Source organism: Podarcis tiliguerta (genome assembly GCF_965153285.1).
Source record: "Podarcis tiliguerta genome assembly, chromosome: 13".
Taxonomy (NCBI): Eukaryota; Metazoa; Chordata; class Lepidosauria; order Squamata; family Lacertidae; genus Podarcis; species Podarcis tiliguerta.
In genome coordinates this window covers 43,997,488-44,011,927 of record NC_139546.1, presented here as the reverse complement: position 1 = coordinate 44,011,927, position 14,440 = coordinate 43,997,488, and the positions used below count along the sequence as shown (strand labels likewise).

General features: G+C 41.9%; 3 protein-coding genes across 3 annotated transcripts; 1 reads left to right on the top strand and 2 right to left on the bottom strand.

Moving 5' to 3' along the window:
• Positions 1 to 138: 138 nt before the first annotated feature.
• Positions 139 to 11,336, bottom strand: LOC310663103 (olfactory receptor 10G4-like; the record flags this gene model as incomplete). The annotated part of the gene is made up of 2 exons (XM_083410731.1): positions 11,263 to 11,336; positions 139 to 1,105 (listed from the first exon to the last, which is right to left on the bottom strand). Exon 2 carries the CDS (start codon positions 1,063 to 1,065, stop codon positions 139 to 141), a length of 927 nt encoding a protein of 308 aa, XP_083266857.1. The 5' UTR covers positions 1,066 to 1,105; positions 11,263 to 11,336.
• LOC310663101 (olfactory receptor 10G7-like) lies at positions 4,653 to 5,582 on the bottom strand (the record flags this gene model as incomplete). Its single annotated transcript, XM_083410729.1, has 1 exon — positions 4,653 to 5,582. One exon carries the CDS (start codon positions 5,580 to 5,582, stop codon positions 4,653 to 4,655), a length of 930 nt encoding a protein of 309 aa, XP_083266855.1.
• Positions 6,689 to 14,144, top strand: LOC310662269 (vomeronasal type-2 receptor 26-like; the record flags this gene model as incomplete). Its single annotated transcript, XM_083409048.1, has 6 exons — positions 6,689 to 6,711; positions 8,754 to 9,045; positions 10,077 to 10,961; positions 11,865 to 12,092; positions 12,571 to 12,697; positions 13,243 to 14,144. The coding sequence occupies 6 exons, from the start codon at positions 6,689 to 6,691 to the stop codon at positions 14,142 to 14,144; spliced, it is 2,457 nt and encodes an 818-aa protein (XP_083265174.1).
• Between the last annotated feature and the right edge of the window lie 296 nt (positions 14,145 to 14,440).

Here is a 14,440-nt window from a genome sequence, read left to right as displayed (position 1 = left end):
GGTTTTAGAATAGGATTGGAGAAGTTGATGGGGGATACAGCAATTGGTGGCTACTGGTAATGAGGGCTACATAGTGACCAGTTTACTTGAACTCACCACTTGCCAAGCTCTCTTTCTGCTTCATTCCTTCCCTTTCATTTAGGAAGATACCTTCCTAAATACAAGTTTCTTCATTGCCCTTTTGATTTCTTCACTTCTCAAGGAATAGATGATGGGGTTTAGTGCAGGGGTGATAGCTGTGTAGAAAATGGACATCACCTTCTGAACCGAGTTGGTTGTGGCTGGCTGCAAGTATATGAGGACACAAGGGACATAGAGAGTCAAGACCACGATGAGGTGGGCTGTGCAGGTGGAGAAAGCTTTTCTCTTTCCTTCCTCCGAGCGCATCTTCAGTACGGTGGCAACAATATGTGCATAGGAGCCCGCGATCAAGATGAAGCAACAGAGGGCAACCACGCCAACATTGATCATGATGACAACTTTGTTTATCGATGTGTCAGCACAGGCCACTTTGAGCAAAGGTGGGACATCACAGAAGTAGTGCTCAAGCTCATAAGGGCCACAGTAAGGGAGACGGAAAGTGAGGATGGTCTGAATAGTAGAATGGATGGTCCCGACAAGGCACGTTCCAGCTATGAACTGGGCACAAACCATCTTGCTCATAATGGAAGAGTAGCGAAGGGGGTTGCATATGGCCACATAACGATCAAAGGCCATGACAGTGAGGAGAAAGCCCTCTGTGCCCCCACAGAAGTGGAAGAAGTAAAGCTGAGCCACACAGCTCTGGTAAGAGATGCTTTGAGAGCCATTGATGAAGCCAGCCATCATCTTCGGAACGGTGGTAGTGGAGTAACACACATCTAGGAGGGACAGTTCAGAGAGGAAGTAGTACATAGGGGAGTGGAGCTGAGGACTGAGGCGGATTGTGAAGAGTATGACGGCATTCCCGAGCAACGTCAAGAGGTAAATGGCAAGAAAGAGAGTGAAAAAGATCTGAAGACCCTGGACTTCAGAGAAACCCAGGAGGGTGAATTTAATCACAAGAGTGAAGTTGTCTTTCTCCATCTACCTTCAATTGATTGTTGTAGTTGTTAATGGCACACACCTGAACGTGGGAAGAAAATGAGAATTTTGAGGAGGGGAAGTGGAGGAGGAGGAGGGGAAACTAATCAGTCCATTTTGATTTATCTACATTTCATTTTTTTCCAATCAGTTTGCCACATTTCCACATCAATTTACATTTTTAAAAAATCCTCATTCACCAGCATTTCTCCAAATATAGTCAGAATTCTGCATGCAATTTTGGCTAATAGACACATTTTGGCAAAGCGTGTTCTCCATCACGGAGAGCATGTGTTGCGGTTAGGGATTCCAAGACACCTTGCTGTTTCTGGGCAGATGGTTTGGCCAACTCGTAAGCAGGGGCGGGCTGTTACTTGGGGAAATTACATGTTGCCATTTAGTGATTGATAGCCCTATTTGTTAAATACAAGGCACGTAGCAACAGACGTCCTCTTTCGCTGCGTGCTTCGGATCACCCGCCCTCCCTTCCCTAATGTTAGGCTGTTTGCTTGACCTTGCTATTGCCTGTCATGGGGTCGTCTGCTTTGGGGCAGGGGCCCAGTAGGAATTTTGCCATTTGGCTGATTAGTGTGTGCCACTTGGTTTTCGCCTACCGCGTAGCAAATCGTCACAACTTGTAAGGTTTGCGGTTAGGCATTGGTCTGGAATTGGTTGCTGGGGGGGGGGGTATGGATTCGGCTGTGCCTGCCCCCCAAAATGCTGCTGCTGGTGGAGGGGAATGAATTAGGCTGTGCCTGCCCCTTCAAAATGCTGCTGCTGCTGCTGCTGAAGGGTTTTACCATTAAAGGAACCCAGGGGCTCCCCCATGCTTTTGTCCGAAACCCCCTGGCAAGGGGCTAGGGCCACGCAAGCCCCTGGGAGCATGCTGGGGAGAGGTGAGGCATGGTTCCCAGTCCCGTCTCTCTCCCCAGGTGACTTACCCTTCCTGACTTCGCGGGGGGTGCGAATGTCAGAGCTGTCCCCGTGCGGGGGCAGTTAGTGCTACCAATGCCTAAGCAACCACTCACATTGCTGTATTTGAATAAAGTTGTGGCCAAAATTATGCCAAAAAAATTAAACAAAAATTAAGTGTCGATTGTGTTTTCCTTTGGGGTGTATTGGGGACCTTGACACGCAAATAATTTTGCCCAACATAATGCATTCTGTATATTGATTTCACTAATATATGCATTTCTACGCACTCTTCCCCCTAATATGTGCATTTTTGTACACAGCATTTGGTTAGAGAGCAGCATTGTGAAATACAGAGAATAGCCAATTTTGATGGGTAGCTGTCTTTTCCTTCACTTTTTATTTCAGGAAGTTGAAACTAGGCAGGTTTGCTTCTCTTTTCTTCCCACAGCCACTTCCCACAGCCACTTCCCACAGCATAGTCTCCCTAATCAAATTAGGAGCAATATGCAGATCAGGTGTGTTCTCACCCTGAAATATCTGGGTTGAGGAGATAGCCCTCTTGAAGACATACTGAGCTATGAGAACATTGATTCTTAACTATGGACCTTTTCAGTCGGCAGTATTTGAACTTACCTGAACCACAAATAAGCCGGCAAAAATCAGTTGCATTGGCCTTCAAATGCAGAACATAGCTGTATCTCTCTGGCAGAAGATCTCCCTGTCTTTATAAGAGCTCTAGGATGTCTCCAGACAATGACTCTTGCATCAAAGTCAATACGTGATCCACAAGAACATGAGTCCCTCAACTATGGAAATTTCCAGTTGGAAGGATTTGAACTGCTGGTAAAACTGAATGTCAGATTAGTTGTATTCACGTGCACAATATTCTTGCAACTTGCAAATACTCTGACAAATAGATCTCCCTGTATTTTTAGAGAGGGGTGATCCAAGTCAATGACCCATGCAGCTTCCTTAGCTGCCTTGAAAAGGAGCCAGTGTTTGCATCTTCTTCAGAAGTTGCAAGACACTTGAACGAGAAGCTCTAGAATGTACAAGGACAAAACAAATGTCTTCCTCAGCCACATTTCAAGGTCGGTTTGAGTACACCAGCTGGGGGAGTTATGAACCCTCTTCTCACCATATCTCTGGTTTTTATTCATCATGGGAGACGAGAATTCTCCCCAAGCATATTTTGACATCAGTTTGGTGACTCCAAGGAAAAGTACCTTAAAGGATCTGCACACCAAGTTTAATGAGCAATTACTGGTGTTTGCATCATTCGTGCAGAATAATAACTACCGGTGAGAAATGAGAGTTTTCAATGTAAGGAATGTTGTATTTGTTTCCGTGCAGTATTTTATCTCTCCAAAGGACTTCTAATTTCATCAGACACCTGGTCTTACTACATTCGGTCATAAAATAACATTTTAGAATGAGATGAGGTTTAATAACAGAAAAATAAAGTGGTTTTTTTCATTTTCTATTTTTTGGATAATTTTATTGTTTATTTAACAATTGTTACAAAATATAAGCAAAATGTTACAAATACATACAGACATATATATTTCAAATAAGCACATATATATGAAAAAAGGAACAAAAGAGAAGAAACGAAGAAAAGAAAAAAGAAGAAAAAATAAAGGGGGGGGGAGAAGAAGAAATGTTGGTTCCTGGTGTTTGGGTTATTCCTTCTGAGAAGCTGAGTACGGCTGGCTTAAAATGGTTCTGTTATTTCTTTCTGTCAAGGTCATGCTGACTATAATAATAAGGCCAGAAGGAGCCTGGGTTTCACCTTTCTATCTCTCTTTCCTTCTGGTATGGTGTTCTGTATATAGTATGCTTACTTAGTGTTAAGGTTTCAGTCTTATTATAAGTTACTGTAAGTTTAAGTTAAGTCTGCTGCAACTGGATTTCTTACGGACAGTGCCAATCCTGAATGTACAGTGGTACCTCGGGTTAAGAACTTAATTCGTTCTGGAGGTCTGTTCTTAACCTGAAACTGTTCTTAACCTGAAGCACCACTTTAGCTAATGGGGTCTCCTGCTGCCACTGTGCCACTGCTGTACGATTTCTGTTCTCATCCCGAAGCAAAGTTCTTAACTATTTCTAGGTTAGTGGAGTCTGTAACCTGAAGCGTATGTAACCTGAAACGTATGTAACCCGAGGTACCACTGTATTGGATTTGTGACCATTTGCCTTCAGTAGCCATATAGCTCTGCTGAATGAAATATTAATTGCCTCTGGTCTATTTTTGGGGAATCCTGCAGCTAAGTTTTTACTCTGCTAACTATACGTTGGAGTTCTCCTCTGGATCAATATGAGTAGTATTCATGGCACGTCTATCCCCCACAAATAGACATAGGATTGTATCTAACAAAGTTATGCTCAGAATAGACCCATTGAAAATATTGGAGCAAATATAGTCATGTCCATTAAGAAGACCACTACTGGATCACGCCCAAGGCCCAGCTAGCCCAACATCCTGTTCTCACAATGGCAAACCAATAACCCACAGGAAGATCTATGTGCCACAGCAACTCTTCCCACTTGTGATTCCCAGCAACTGGCATTCAGAGGTTCTACTCTGAGCAAGATTAGCAGGGGCTACAACTCATAGAGGCACAATTCATCCCAACTCATGGTGCTTCTGTCTACAGAAGCTGCATTGCTGTCCTTCAAGAAAACACCTTCTTGAATGCCAGTTTCTTCACCATCTTCTTGATTTCTTCATTTCTCAAGGTGTAGATGATGGGGTTCAGGGCAGGTGTCACAGATGTGTAAAAGAGGGCCACAATGTTCAGGGCAGAGTGGTTGGTGGATGGCTGCATGTAAATGAATATGCAAGGGCCATAAAGGAGGAGGACTACAGTGAGGTGAGACGCACAGGTGGAGAAGGCTTTCCTCTTCCCTTCCTCGGAGCGCATCTTGAGAATTGTGGTGGCAATGCGGATATAAGAACCAAGGATCAAAGCAAAGCTGCTCAGTGCCACAACACCAATGTTCACTGTGACCACGGTCTCATTCAGAGAGGTTTCTGCACAGGCTACCTTCAGTAAGGGCGGGACATCACAGAAATAGTGGTCAAGTTTGTAAGGCCCACAGTAAGGGAGGCGAAACGTGAGCACAGTCTGAAGAGTCGAATGAAGTGCCCCCACCAGGCAGGTTGCAGTCACCAGTCTGATGCAAGACACGTTGCTCATGATCCCAGAGTAGCGGAGAGGGTCACAGATGGCCACATAGCGGTCATATGCCATGACAGTGAGCAGGAAACACTCGGTGCCTCCAAAGAAGTGGAAGGCATAGAGCTGAGCCACACAGCCCTCAAAGGAAATGGCTTGGGAACCAGTCAGGAAGCTGGTCAGCATCTTAGGCACAGTGGTGCTGGAATAAAGCACATCCAGGATGGAAAGCTCGCCAAGAAAATAGTACATGGGGGAATGGAGCACAGGGCTGAACCAGATGGTGAGGAATATGAGGATGTTTCCGAGAAGAGTCAACATGTAGATGAAAAGAAAGAGCAGGAAAAAGAGGAGCTGGAGCTCCAGAACATCAGAAAACCCAGAGAGAGTGAACTGAATCCCCACAGTCAGGTTGGGTTTCTTCATCTAATAGTGGTTGTGTTCCAGATCATGGGAGCCTAAGTAAGAAGGTATAGCACCTAAGCAAGAAGATCAAACAAAAGCAGAAATTCTTCTCTTCCCCCACAGCTGCCATTAGAAAAAACGGAGAAAGAAATGTTAAATACACATCACTATGCAATCCCTTTAATGAGCACTGGACAGAACACAATGAGCAGGATTTAATAAGCAGAAATATTGGATGTACATTTGATGGATGAGATGGGGTGGAGGCAAGCACGAGGATGGAAGTGGATTGGGTGTTCGGTGATAGTAGAAGTGCTGGCAAATTGAGGATAGGCTACTTCTAGAAATGGAGGAGAAACCTAGAAATGGAGGTGAAATGGAGGAGAAACTCACAAACCAAAATGCAGCCATTCATTCAAAATTCTCACTTCTCTGAATTTTACAATGCAGTTAGATTCGTCATACATCAGAAATTTCGAGACATGTCCTAGTTTTCAGGTGTAAAAATGGTGTCAGGGGGGATTTTTGCAGAACTCGGGAAATGTCTGGGAAAGTGTTATGGAAAAAGCAGTGGAAACAGCTCCAAAAGCTAAAAATCACTATTGGGGGGGGGGGCTCCCCAGCAATTTTGGTTTGTTCCCCCAAAAAACTCAAAAAAACTCAGGAATTTTACTTTTTTGAAATATGGCAACCCTAAATACTGCCACGTAATGTGTACAACAATGCACATGCTAGGTTAACATGTGCATTAATATATATATATTAGTGAAAATAACCTACAAAAATGCATTATATTAGGGGAAATGGTTTGCAGATATGTTTATACTCAGGGAAACTGCTATGGGTTTTTGCTAAAGGTGCTGAGAGTTGTTAGGAGACCCTTGTTCCCCTCACAGAGCTACAATTCCCAGAGTTCCCTGGGATTGAGTGTTAAACCCCTCTGTGCATATGGGGCCTCAGAGTAGATCATTCTGGGCTAGATGGAGCAATGTGCTTCTGACTCAGTAGAAGGCAGCATCATGTGTTCACATGAGTCCAAGCCATTTTTTTGCAAGTAAATCCAGATTTGAGTGAAGGCTCTGTCCGGCAATAGAATTCCCCAGCATTGTCACAGAAGCAATAGGTACATGGGTACAACTCCAGCAGGAAGGTAAATGGCGTTTCCGTGCACTGCTCTGGTTCGCCAGAAGCGGCTTGGTCATGCTGGCCACATGACCTGGCTCCCTCGGCCAATAAAACGAGATGAGCGCCACAACCCCAGAGTCGGCCACGACTGGACCTAATGGTCAGGGGTCCCTTTACCTTTACCTTATGCTTAAAACCCCTTTCAAACTATCTCTGAACTGCACTTGATGAACAAACATTAGTTTTGCACCCCTATGTTAATATAAAAACAAACTTGAATCTGCTTTACGATACTCGGTTTGTCAGAGTAAAACAAAACAAAACAAAACAAATATGTTGAAGAGTCATCCAAGCTACCTTTCCTCCAAAGGGCTACAGAAATTCAACCATGGGTACATCTGATATCAAGGCCTTTGAAGATCCCTTCTACATTTTAATCCATTGCAGCTGATTGCTTTATCGTCATGAAGGAATTTATGGAGACTCCTGTTGTGCATCTTGAACATGGGCAGGATAGAAAGAGAAAACATTTTATAAACATTCTGTAACCCCAGGGAGACAACCAAATAATTCCCCTAAGAGTGCAGGTGCTGAGACGCAGGAAAACATGTGTTCATAAAATATATTGATTTATTTCCCTTGCTATTTCCTAAGCAAGGGACAGGATTAATGTTGCAATAAGAGGGGGTTCATAGGGAGTGGACTGTAGGTTCATTCATTATCTAAGATTCTGTAGTGAGACAAATATGTTTACATTGGCAGTTCCCCTTCTGCCAGTGCTTTTGTTCTAGGAAAACAGTGGCAGCACTCACCATGAAGTTGTTACACTAAGTGCCACATTTTTAACCAGTGCTTTTCACCAGGGAAAACAGGTGCCGGTACTACATAACCTTGAGTACCATCAGAAAAAAACACTGCCTACTGCTTATACTCCATAGACTCCAAAAGCTTTGCACAACTGATATTCTCCCCTGTAATTATTAAAATTACAATAATCAATTCACCTGGCCAAGGCTCCAGAAGTCAGAGTGGAAAAAGGATCAACAGGCAAGTCTGAAATGATTATAAGCTCCCCATTGCTTCATAGGCAGCTATGGTAAGGGAGGAGAGAGAGGCTGGGCTTTCTTACCTATCAGTTATCAGTTTCCCCCTTTCATATCAAATCACTGTATCTTGTTTGGCATCCGAAGATTCTGTTGTGACAGTCTTTAAGTTGACAATAAGGTGAATACGTGCCCCTTACAGTGCCAAATTGAGTCAGCTGCTACCCAATTTGTCTTGTTCAGATCAGGTGGAGGAGAGGAATAATACTGTCGAGAGAAGCAGGGGAGTCCATGCACACAAGTGTATTTGCCATCAGGATGTTGCTAATGCTGCTTCTGCTGCTCCCTAATATAGTGTCCCAAGTACAAAGTGCTAAATGCGCAACAAATCATCCTGTTCATGTTCCTCACGAGTGGTATGAGCCAGGTGACCTGGTCATTGGTGCAATGGCATCTCATATCTGTTATATCGTCCCCAATTTATCCTTCAATATACACCCTTCCCAAGCCTTCATTTATAAGCCAATGTAAGTAACCAGTATTTTTTTTTATTCCTTAAATGTTGTATCTGACTTAAAATAACTTGGATTGATTTGGAACGAAAGCTTTAGAACTTTGTTTTTAGAAATCTCCAGACACACAGGCACTTTAGTATATTCTTCTGACACAGCAGTCTAATACTACAGTGGTACCTCTGGTTGCGAACGGGATCTGTTCTGGAGGCCCGTTTGCAACATGAAAAGCCTGCAACCTGTGCACAGTGTGATTTGGCGCTTGTGCACATGTGCAAGCGGTGAAACCCGGAAGTAACCCTTTCCGGTACTTCCAGGTTGCCGCAGGACACAACCTGAAAAAACACATCATGAAGCAAACGTAACATGAGGTATGACTGTATTGTCTAAAAATATATATAAACATTTCTGGCTGTGTCCTCTCTTTACAGAAAGGCAAGTAGATAATCTCATATCTAGATTATGCGCACTCTGTAATTTTCCCACTAAACAGTAACTCAATTCATTTGCAGAGTGATGACAAAGTTTTACCAGCGCATCCTTGCTTTGGTGTTTGCTGTTGATGAGATCAACGAGAATCCCAGGATGTTGCCCAATGTCTCTCTGGGATTCCACATCTATGATATTTATTATGATTCAAAGATGAGCTACCGAACCACCCTGGACCTGATCTTTAAATCACGTCACTTTATTCCCAACTACAGGTGTGGCGTCCAGAAAAATGTCATAGGAGTCATTGGGGGACTTAGTTCTGATACCTCCTGGTGCATGGCAAACGTCTTAGGTCTTTTCAAGATTCCACAGGTAGAATATGGGTTTTGAACAGAAAAGAAAAAACTATTCATGCCATATTCACTGAAATAAAAACCCCACGCATACACTAAGTAAAAGAACATAAGGTTGACCACCCCAAACCCACACTCCTCTCCCTGCCTATTTTCTTCCCAGTCCTATACTGCATATAAAACAAATGTAACTAATCTATATAAAACACAACATGAAAAAAGACAATGCATGTGCTTTTGTAAATGAGGAAAATCTTTAATAAAAAAAATATTTTTAAAAAGACAAATGCATAAATAATTCACAAGACGTTAACTAATAAAATTCCTCCATTCCTAGGGAACTAGGATGTTATTCAGCATTATTAATTTTCAGAAGCTAATTGAAAGCTAATTATTGTTATTGTTCCAGCATTTGGCCTTCTGCAGAGTTATATAGTGGTGTCAGTTTTGGGCTGTTCTCCTGCATTGTTGGATTTCATCCTTGGTTGTTTTAACCTTGGCTGAAAGTGTTTGGTATGGTATTTCTGCATTTTACTGATATTTTATATGATGTGGTTGTTTGTGCTCAGAGAAGAATAACATATACAATCAAATGGAGATCTTCAGGATTCCCCAAGATATCTTCCCAAGAGAGTTATAAGTAGATAGAGAATCAACCTCTCTCTACAATTGCTATAAAGGTTAGAGAGCAAAAGAGCATGATCAACAATTTCTATTGCTCCACCTCCACCTTGGAGTTTTGTTGATTCATCCACCTAGCAGTATATTACCATGAGCCATGATAAATGGAGACTATCAATGTGTACAAGTATGAAGATCTGATGATGCCATAATAATAATAATAATAATAATAATAATAATAATAATAATAATAATATATGCAGAAAACATTGAGCAAGATTGTCTTTGTTATCTATGCAAATTGAGGTTGGTGCTGTCCCCAAACTTTTTACAGTAGGGATTCAGAGGTTTTCTATTGATATTCAAAGAAATTTGATAAACATGAGTATTTTTTTGCACTTGGATATGGTTGCCTTTTCCCTTCTCTAGATTTCATATGGTTCATTTGAACAAGGCATAAATGATCGAACCAAGATCCCTTCTTTCTACCGCATGGTCCCCAATGAAGACCTTCAATATCAGGGAATAATCCAGTTACTTCTGCATTTTGGATGGAAATGGGTTGGGCTCATGACTACAGCTGATGAAGCTGGTGAACATTTCTTACAGAGAATTGAACCCATGTTTTTCAAGAATGGAATCTGTTCAGCATTCACGGAAAGAGTTGAACTCAATCTGCATTATAATGGTAACTTACTAAAAATGCTTTTTGACTCAAGGATTTTGTTACCAACTTTCAAAACCAGCAAAGCCAGTGCAGTTCTTGTATATGGAGAAAGTAGATTTAATATATGGTTGTCAAGTGCTTTAAACGTAATGGAGTTCACTCCGCTACTATTTCCTCAAAAGAAGTCACGTGAAGGAAAAGTATGGATTACAACAGCCCAACTTGATTTCATATTATATAGCCTTCAAAAAAAATTAAATGTTAACATACAAGTGCTCCATGGTGCTATATCCTTTGCAATTCACTCCAAGGAAATTCACAACTTTAAAGACTTTCTTCGGAGTGTATATCCTCATTGGACAGAGAAAGATGGTTTTATCCAAGATTTCTGGGAAGATGCATTCAGTTGTTCACTTCCAAATTCCACTCTCTCAACATTCAACAATCACATGTGTACTGGAGAAGAAATGCTGGAGAGCCTCCCTGCACCATATTTTGAAATGAGCATGACCGGGCAAAGCTACAGTATCTATAACGCTGTCTATGCTTTGGCACATGCCTTAAATAGCAAGCAATTGGCTGGAGCGATCCACAAGTGTAGAGATGCTAAGGGGAAACTCTCTCCTCAATATGTAGAACCTTGGCAGGTAACATTCTCTCTTACAAAGCATTCACTTCATTGATCCATTATGTGAGTAAGCATTCAATTATCAGTAAAGAAATAACAGAGAAGGACTTGAGAAATTAGAAAGAGAATTAGAATATTTCCTATAATGATAGTAAACAGATTTTAGATGGCACAGACTTTCATAAGCAACAAACTTACAGATAGCTCACATTTTACAGGGGGAAGTTGCACATACAAGCAAAATCATTTAAAGCCAGAATAACCTCTAGAAAACCATTTCTTTTTTTAAAAAAATAAATCTTAAGAATTGCTGTACTTACTGGCGAGGGACAAATGTGGCTCTTCATCTTCTTTCTCCCCCTCCTCTCCCTCACTGAATGATGCTTCAGATGCTACAAGGACCAAAGAGTTTGAGAGATAGCCAGAAGAATGCTTCGCCTGTTGCACAGGGCACAATTGTGGAGCTTTGCATTCAGTGAGACCACAGTCCCACCCTTCTCCTTCTCGTACATCTTGACAGCAGAAACTAATGAAAGGTCCAGTCAGATGTTCTCATATTCCATTCCTACGCTCAGGGAACATGATGTTTGAGAACATGAACATGAGAGCATGAGCTCTTACTTGACTTCTCAAATTCCTTCCCTTTCTTGGATCTTGACAATGGCAGGTCCCAAGCAAGCAGGTCTATATACTTAACTCTTTCACATTTATTTATAGAATTCTATCAACTGTTGAATTTACAATGATTCATGTTTTCCTAGTCTTCCCATATGGGGAATTGAAACAAGGGTGCTCTCCATTGTAATCTGAAGTGTTTAACTCTTAGAGGAAAGGGATTTAATACCATCTAGGAAAGCTCTTCAACAATCATAATCAGACTATTAGAATGCTGTATTGACCTTTTGATTCTCTTTCCACCTAGCTACACTCATTCCTGCAGAGAATCTCATTCAACAACAGTGCTGGAGATGAAATTAAATTCAATGAATATGGAGAGTTGGCAGCTGGCTTGGATATTACAAACTTGGTCACATTCCCAAATAGATCTTACATCAGAGTCAAAGTGGGAAGGTGGGACCCTCAGGCCCCTTCTGGCAAAGAGTTCACCATTAATGAGAACAGAATTAAATGGCACAGAGACTTCACTGAGGTACAGAAATAACTGCACAGGCCATGAAATTCCATAATTAAGACTCCAGTGATGAGATAGAATCAAGGAGTATCCCAGACTTAAGAAGCTCTTGCTGCAGAGGTCAAATGTAGGAACCACCCATCCAAAGCATTTCTCTTCTATAGGGATTCAGCCCCCATCCCATCCATCACTGTCTTCAGACACTTGTCCAGCACCTTCACCACCTCCTCTTGTTCCAATGGAATGGAAAGGTAGAACTTCACATCATCAGCATCCAGATGATACCATGAGCCAGATTCTAGGATATTATTCCTAACAGTTTCACTGATATAATAAATAGCACAGGAAACAGAATAGGCCATATTGGGACACTACAACCCCAAAGCCATGGGGTGGTTTCCTAGTACTAGTTTCTCAAATGACCCTACAAGAAGTAACAGAAATAATTCACCCAAACCTTGTCTTCATATTAAACTCTGCCTATATCTTTGAATAGGTGCCACCTCTTTCTATATGTAATGACAACTGCCATCCTGGATACGGGAAGAAAAAGAAGGAAGGAAGGAAGTTTTGCTGTTATGATTGTGATCCATGTCCAGAAGGAATGATCTCAAATGAGAAAGGTGGGAGATGTCATCTTAGGATATACCAATTTATTTTAATAAGCTCTGAACTCTTTGGCAAACTTGTTGTCATTAAACTGATGGAGGAGGGAAGGCTTAACTTAAATAGATGTGTTGTTCTCATTGTTTATAGTTAGTATCAATTTAATTCCATCCTTAAAACATATTAAAAATATTTTAAAATGGAAGGTCATCTATTTTACCTCCAACTTCTACAAAGTTAGGGTGGAATAGAAGTGGTGGTCTCTCCTGAAAGACTTAGGTTGTTTGACAAAAGGTTGAAAGTCCCATTAATCTTGCCTTTCTGGGCTCCAAAGATTTCTGCAGTAATGTATTTTTAATTTTGCTATGCACTACAAGTCGTTACAACAAAAAGAGAAGGGAACCAGTAAAAAAATTGTCACCCATGTAGAAAGTTCCAGATTTCATACAGAAGTTCTTAACCATTTTGAGATAGAAAACACTATCCTAAAATTTCAATGAGGAAATCCTTAAGAATAGTATAGGATGCTTAAAATTGTCATGCATTCTTTGTTTGTTTTCAGACATGGAAACATGTGTCAGTTGCCCAGCAGATCAATTTCCAAAGAGCAGCCAGGATCTATGCATTCCTAAGATTCCAAACTTCCTAGCCTTTGATGAAACCTTGGCCATTGTTTCAACATCCTCTGCACTTTTATTCTCTCTGATCACAATTCTGGTGCTTGGCATCTTCATTAAGCATCGCAATACAGCCATAGTCAAAGCCAATAACAGAAGCCTCACCTATGGTCTCCTTATCTCCCTCCTCTTGTGTTTCCTCTCTTCTTTGTTGTTTATTGGAAAACCTAATATGGTGACTTGCCTTCTCCGACAAACTGCTTTTGGCATTGTCTTCTCTGTGGCCCTCTCCAGCATCTTAGCCAAAACCATACTGGTGGTTTTGGCATTCATGGCTACCAAACCAGGATCCAATATGAGGAAATGGGTAGGCAAAGAACTGGCTTATTCCATTGTCTTTTCCTGCTCCATTGTTCAAGTAGGAATCTGTGTCCTCTGGCTGGCAACCTCTCCCCCATTCCCAGATGTGGACATGCACTCAATGACGGGAGAAATCATATTTCTATGTAATGAAGGGTCAGTCTCCATGTTCTATTGCGTTTTGGGCTACATGGGCTTCCTGGCCACTATCAGCTTCACGGTGGCCTTCCTAGCCAGGAAGTTGCCCGACGCTTTCAACGAAGCCAAGTTCATCACCTTCAGCATGCTGGTCTTCTGCAGTGTTTGGCTCTCCTTCATTCCAACCTACCTGAGCACCAGAGGAAAATACATGGTGGCTGTGGAGATCTTCTCCATCTTTGCTTCTGGTGCTGGGTTACTGGCTTGTATTTTTGCCCCTAAATGCTACATTATTGTGGTGTGGCCTGACCTGAACAACAGAGAGCAGCTAACACAAAGGAAGGTTTAAATGACAGAGGAATTTGTAGCTCTGTTGGTTCTTAGGTTACCTGGACTGGCTGGCAGGTATCACTTTCCCCTGTCGTTTCCCCACCAAGACCTTACCAGAATATTTACTTTGTCTTCCTACTCTTCTCCTGCATTCATGTGGGTGCCCCACATTTCTGCTCAAGAGTGTCTGTGCCTTTCCTGAACAAATTTGGGGAAACCATAGGAAGCTGCCAAGAGAAGAGAGGAAGAAACCCACAGGAATACTGGAAACTGCCTAATTCTGAGTCAGACCTTTTGTCTATCTAATGGGACTGT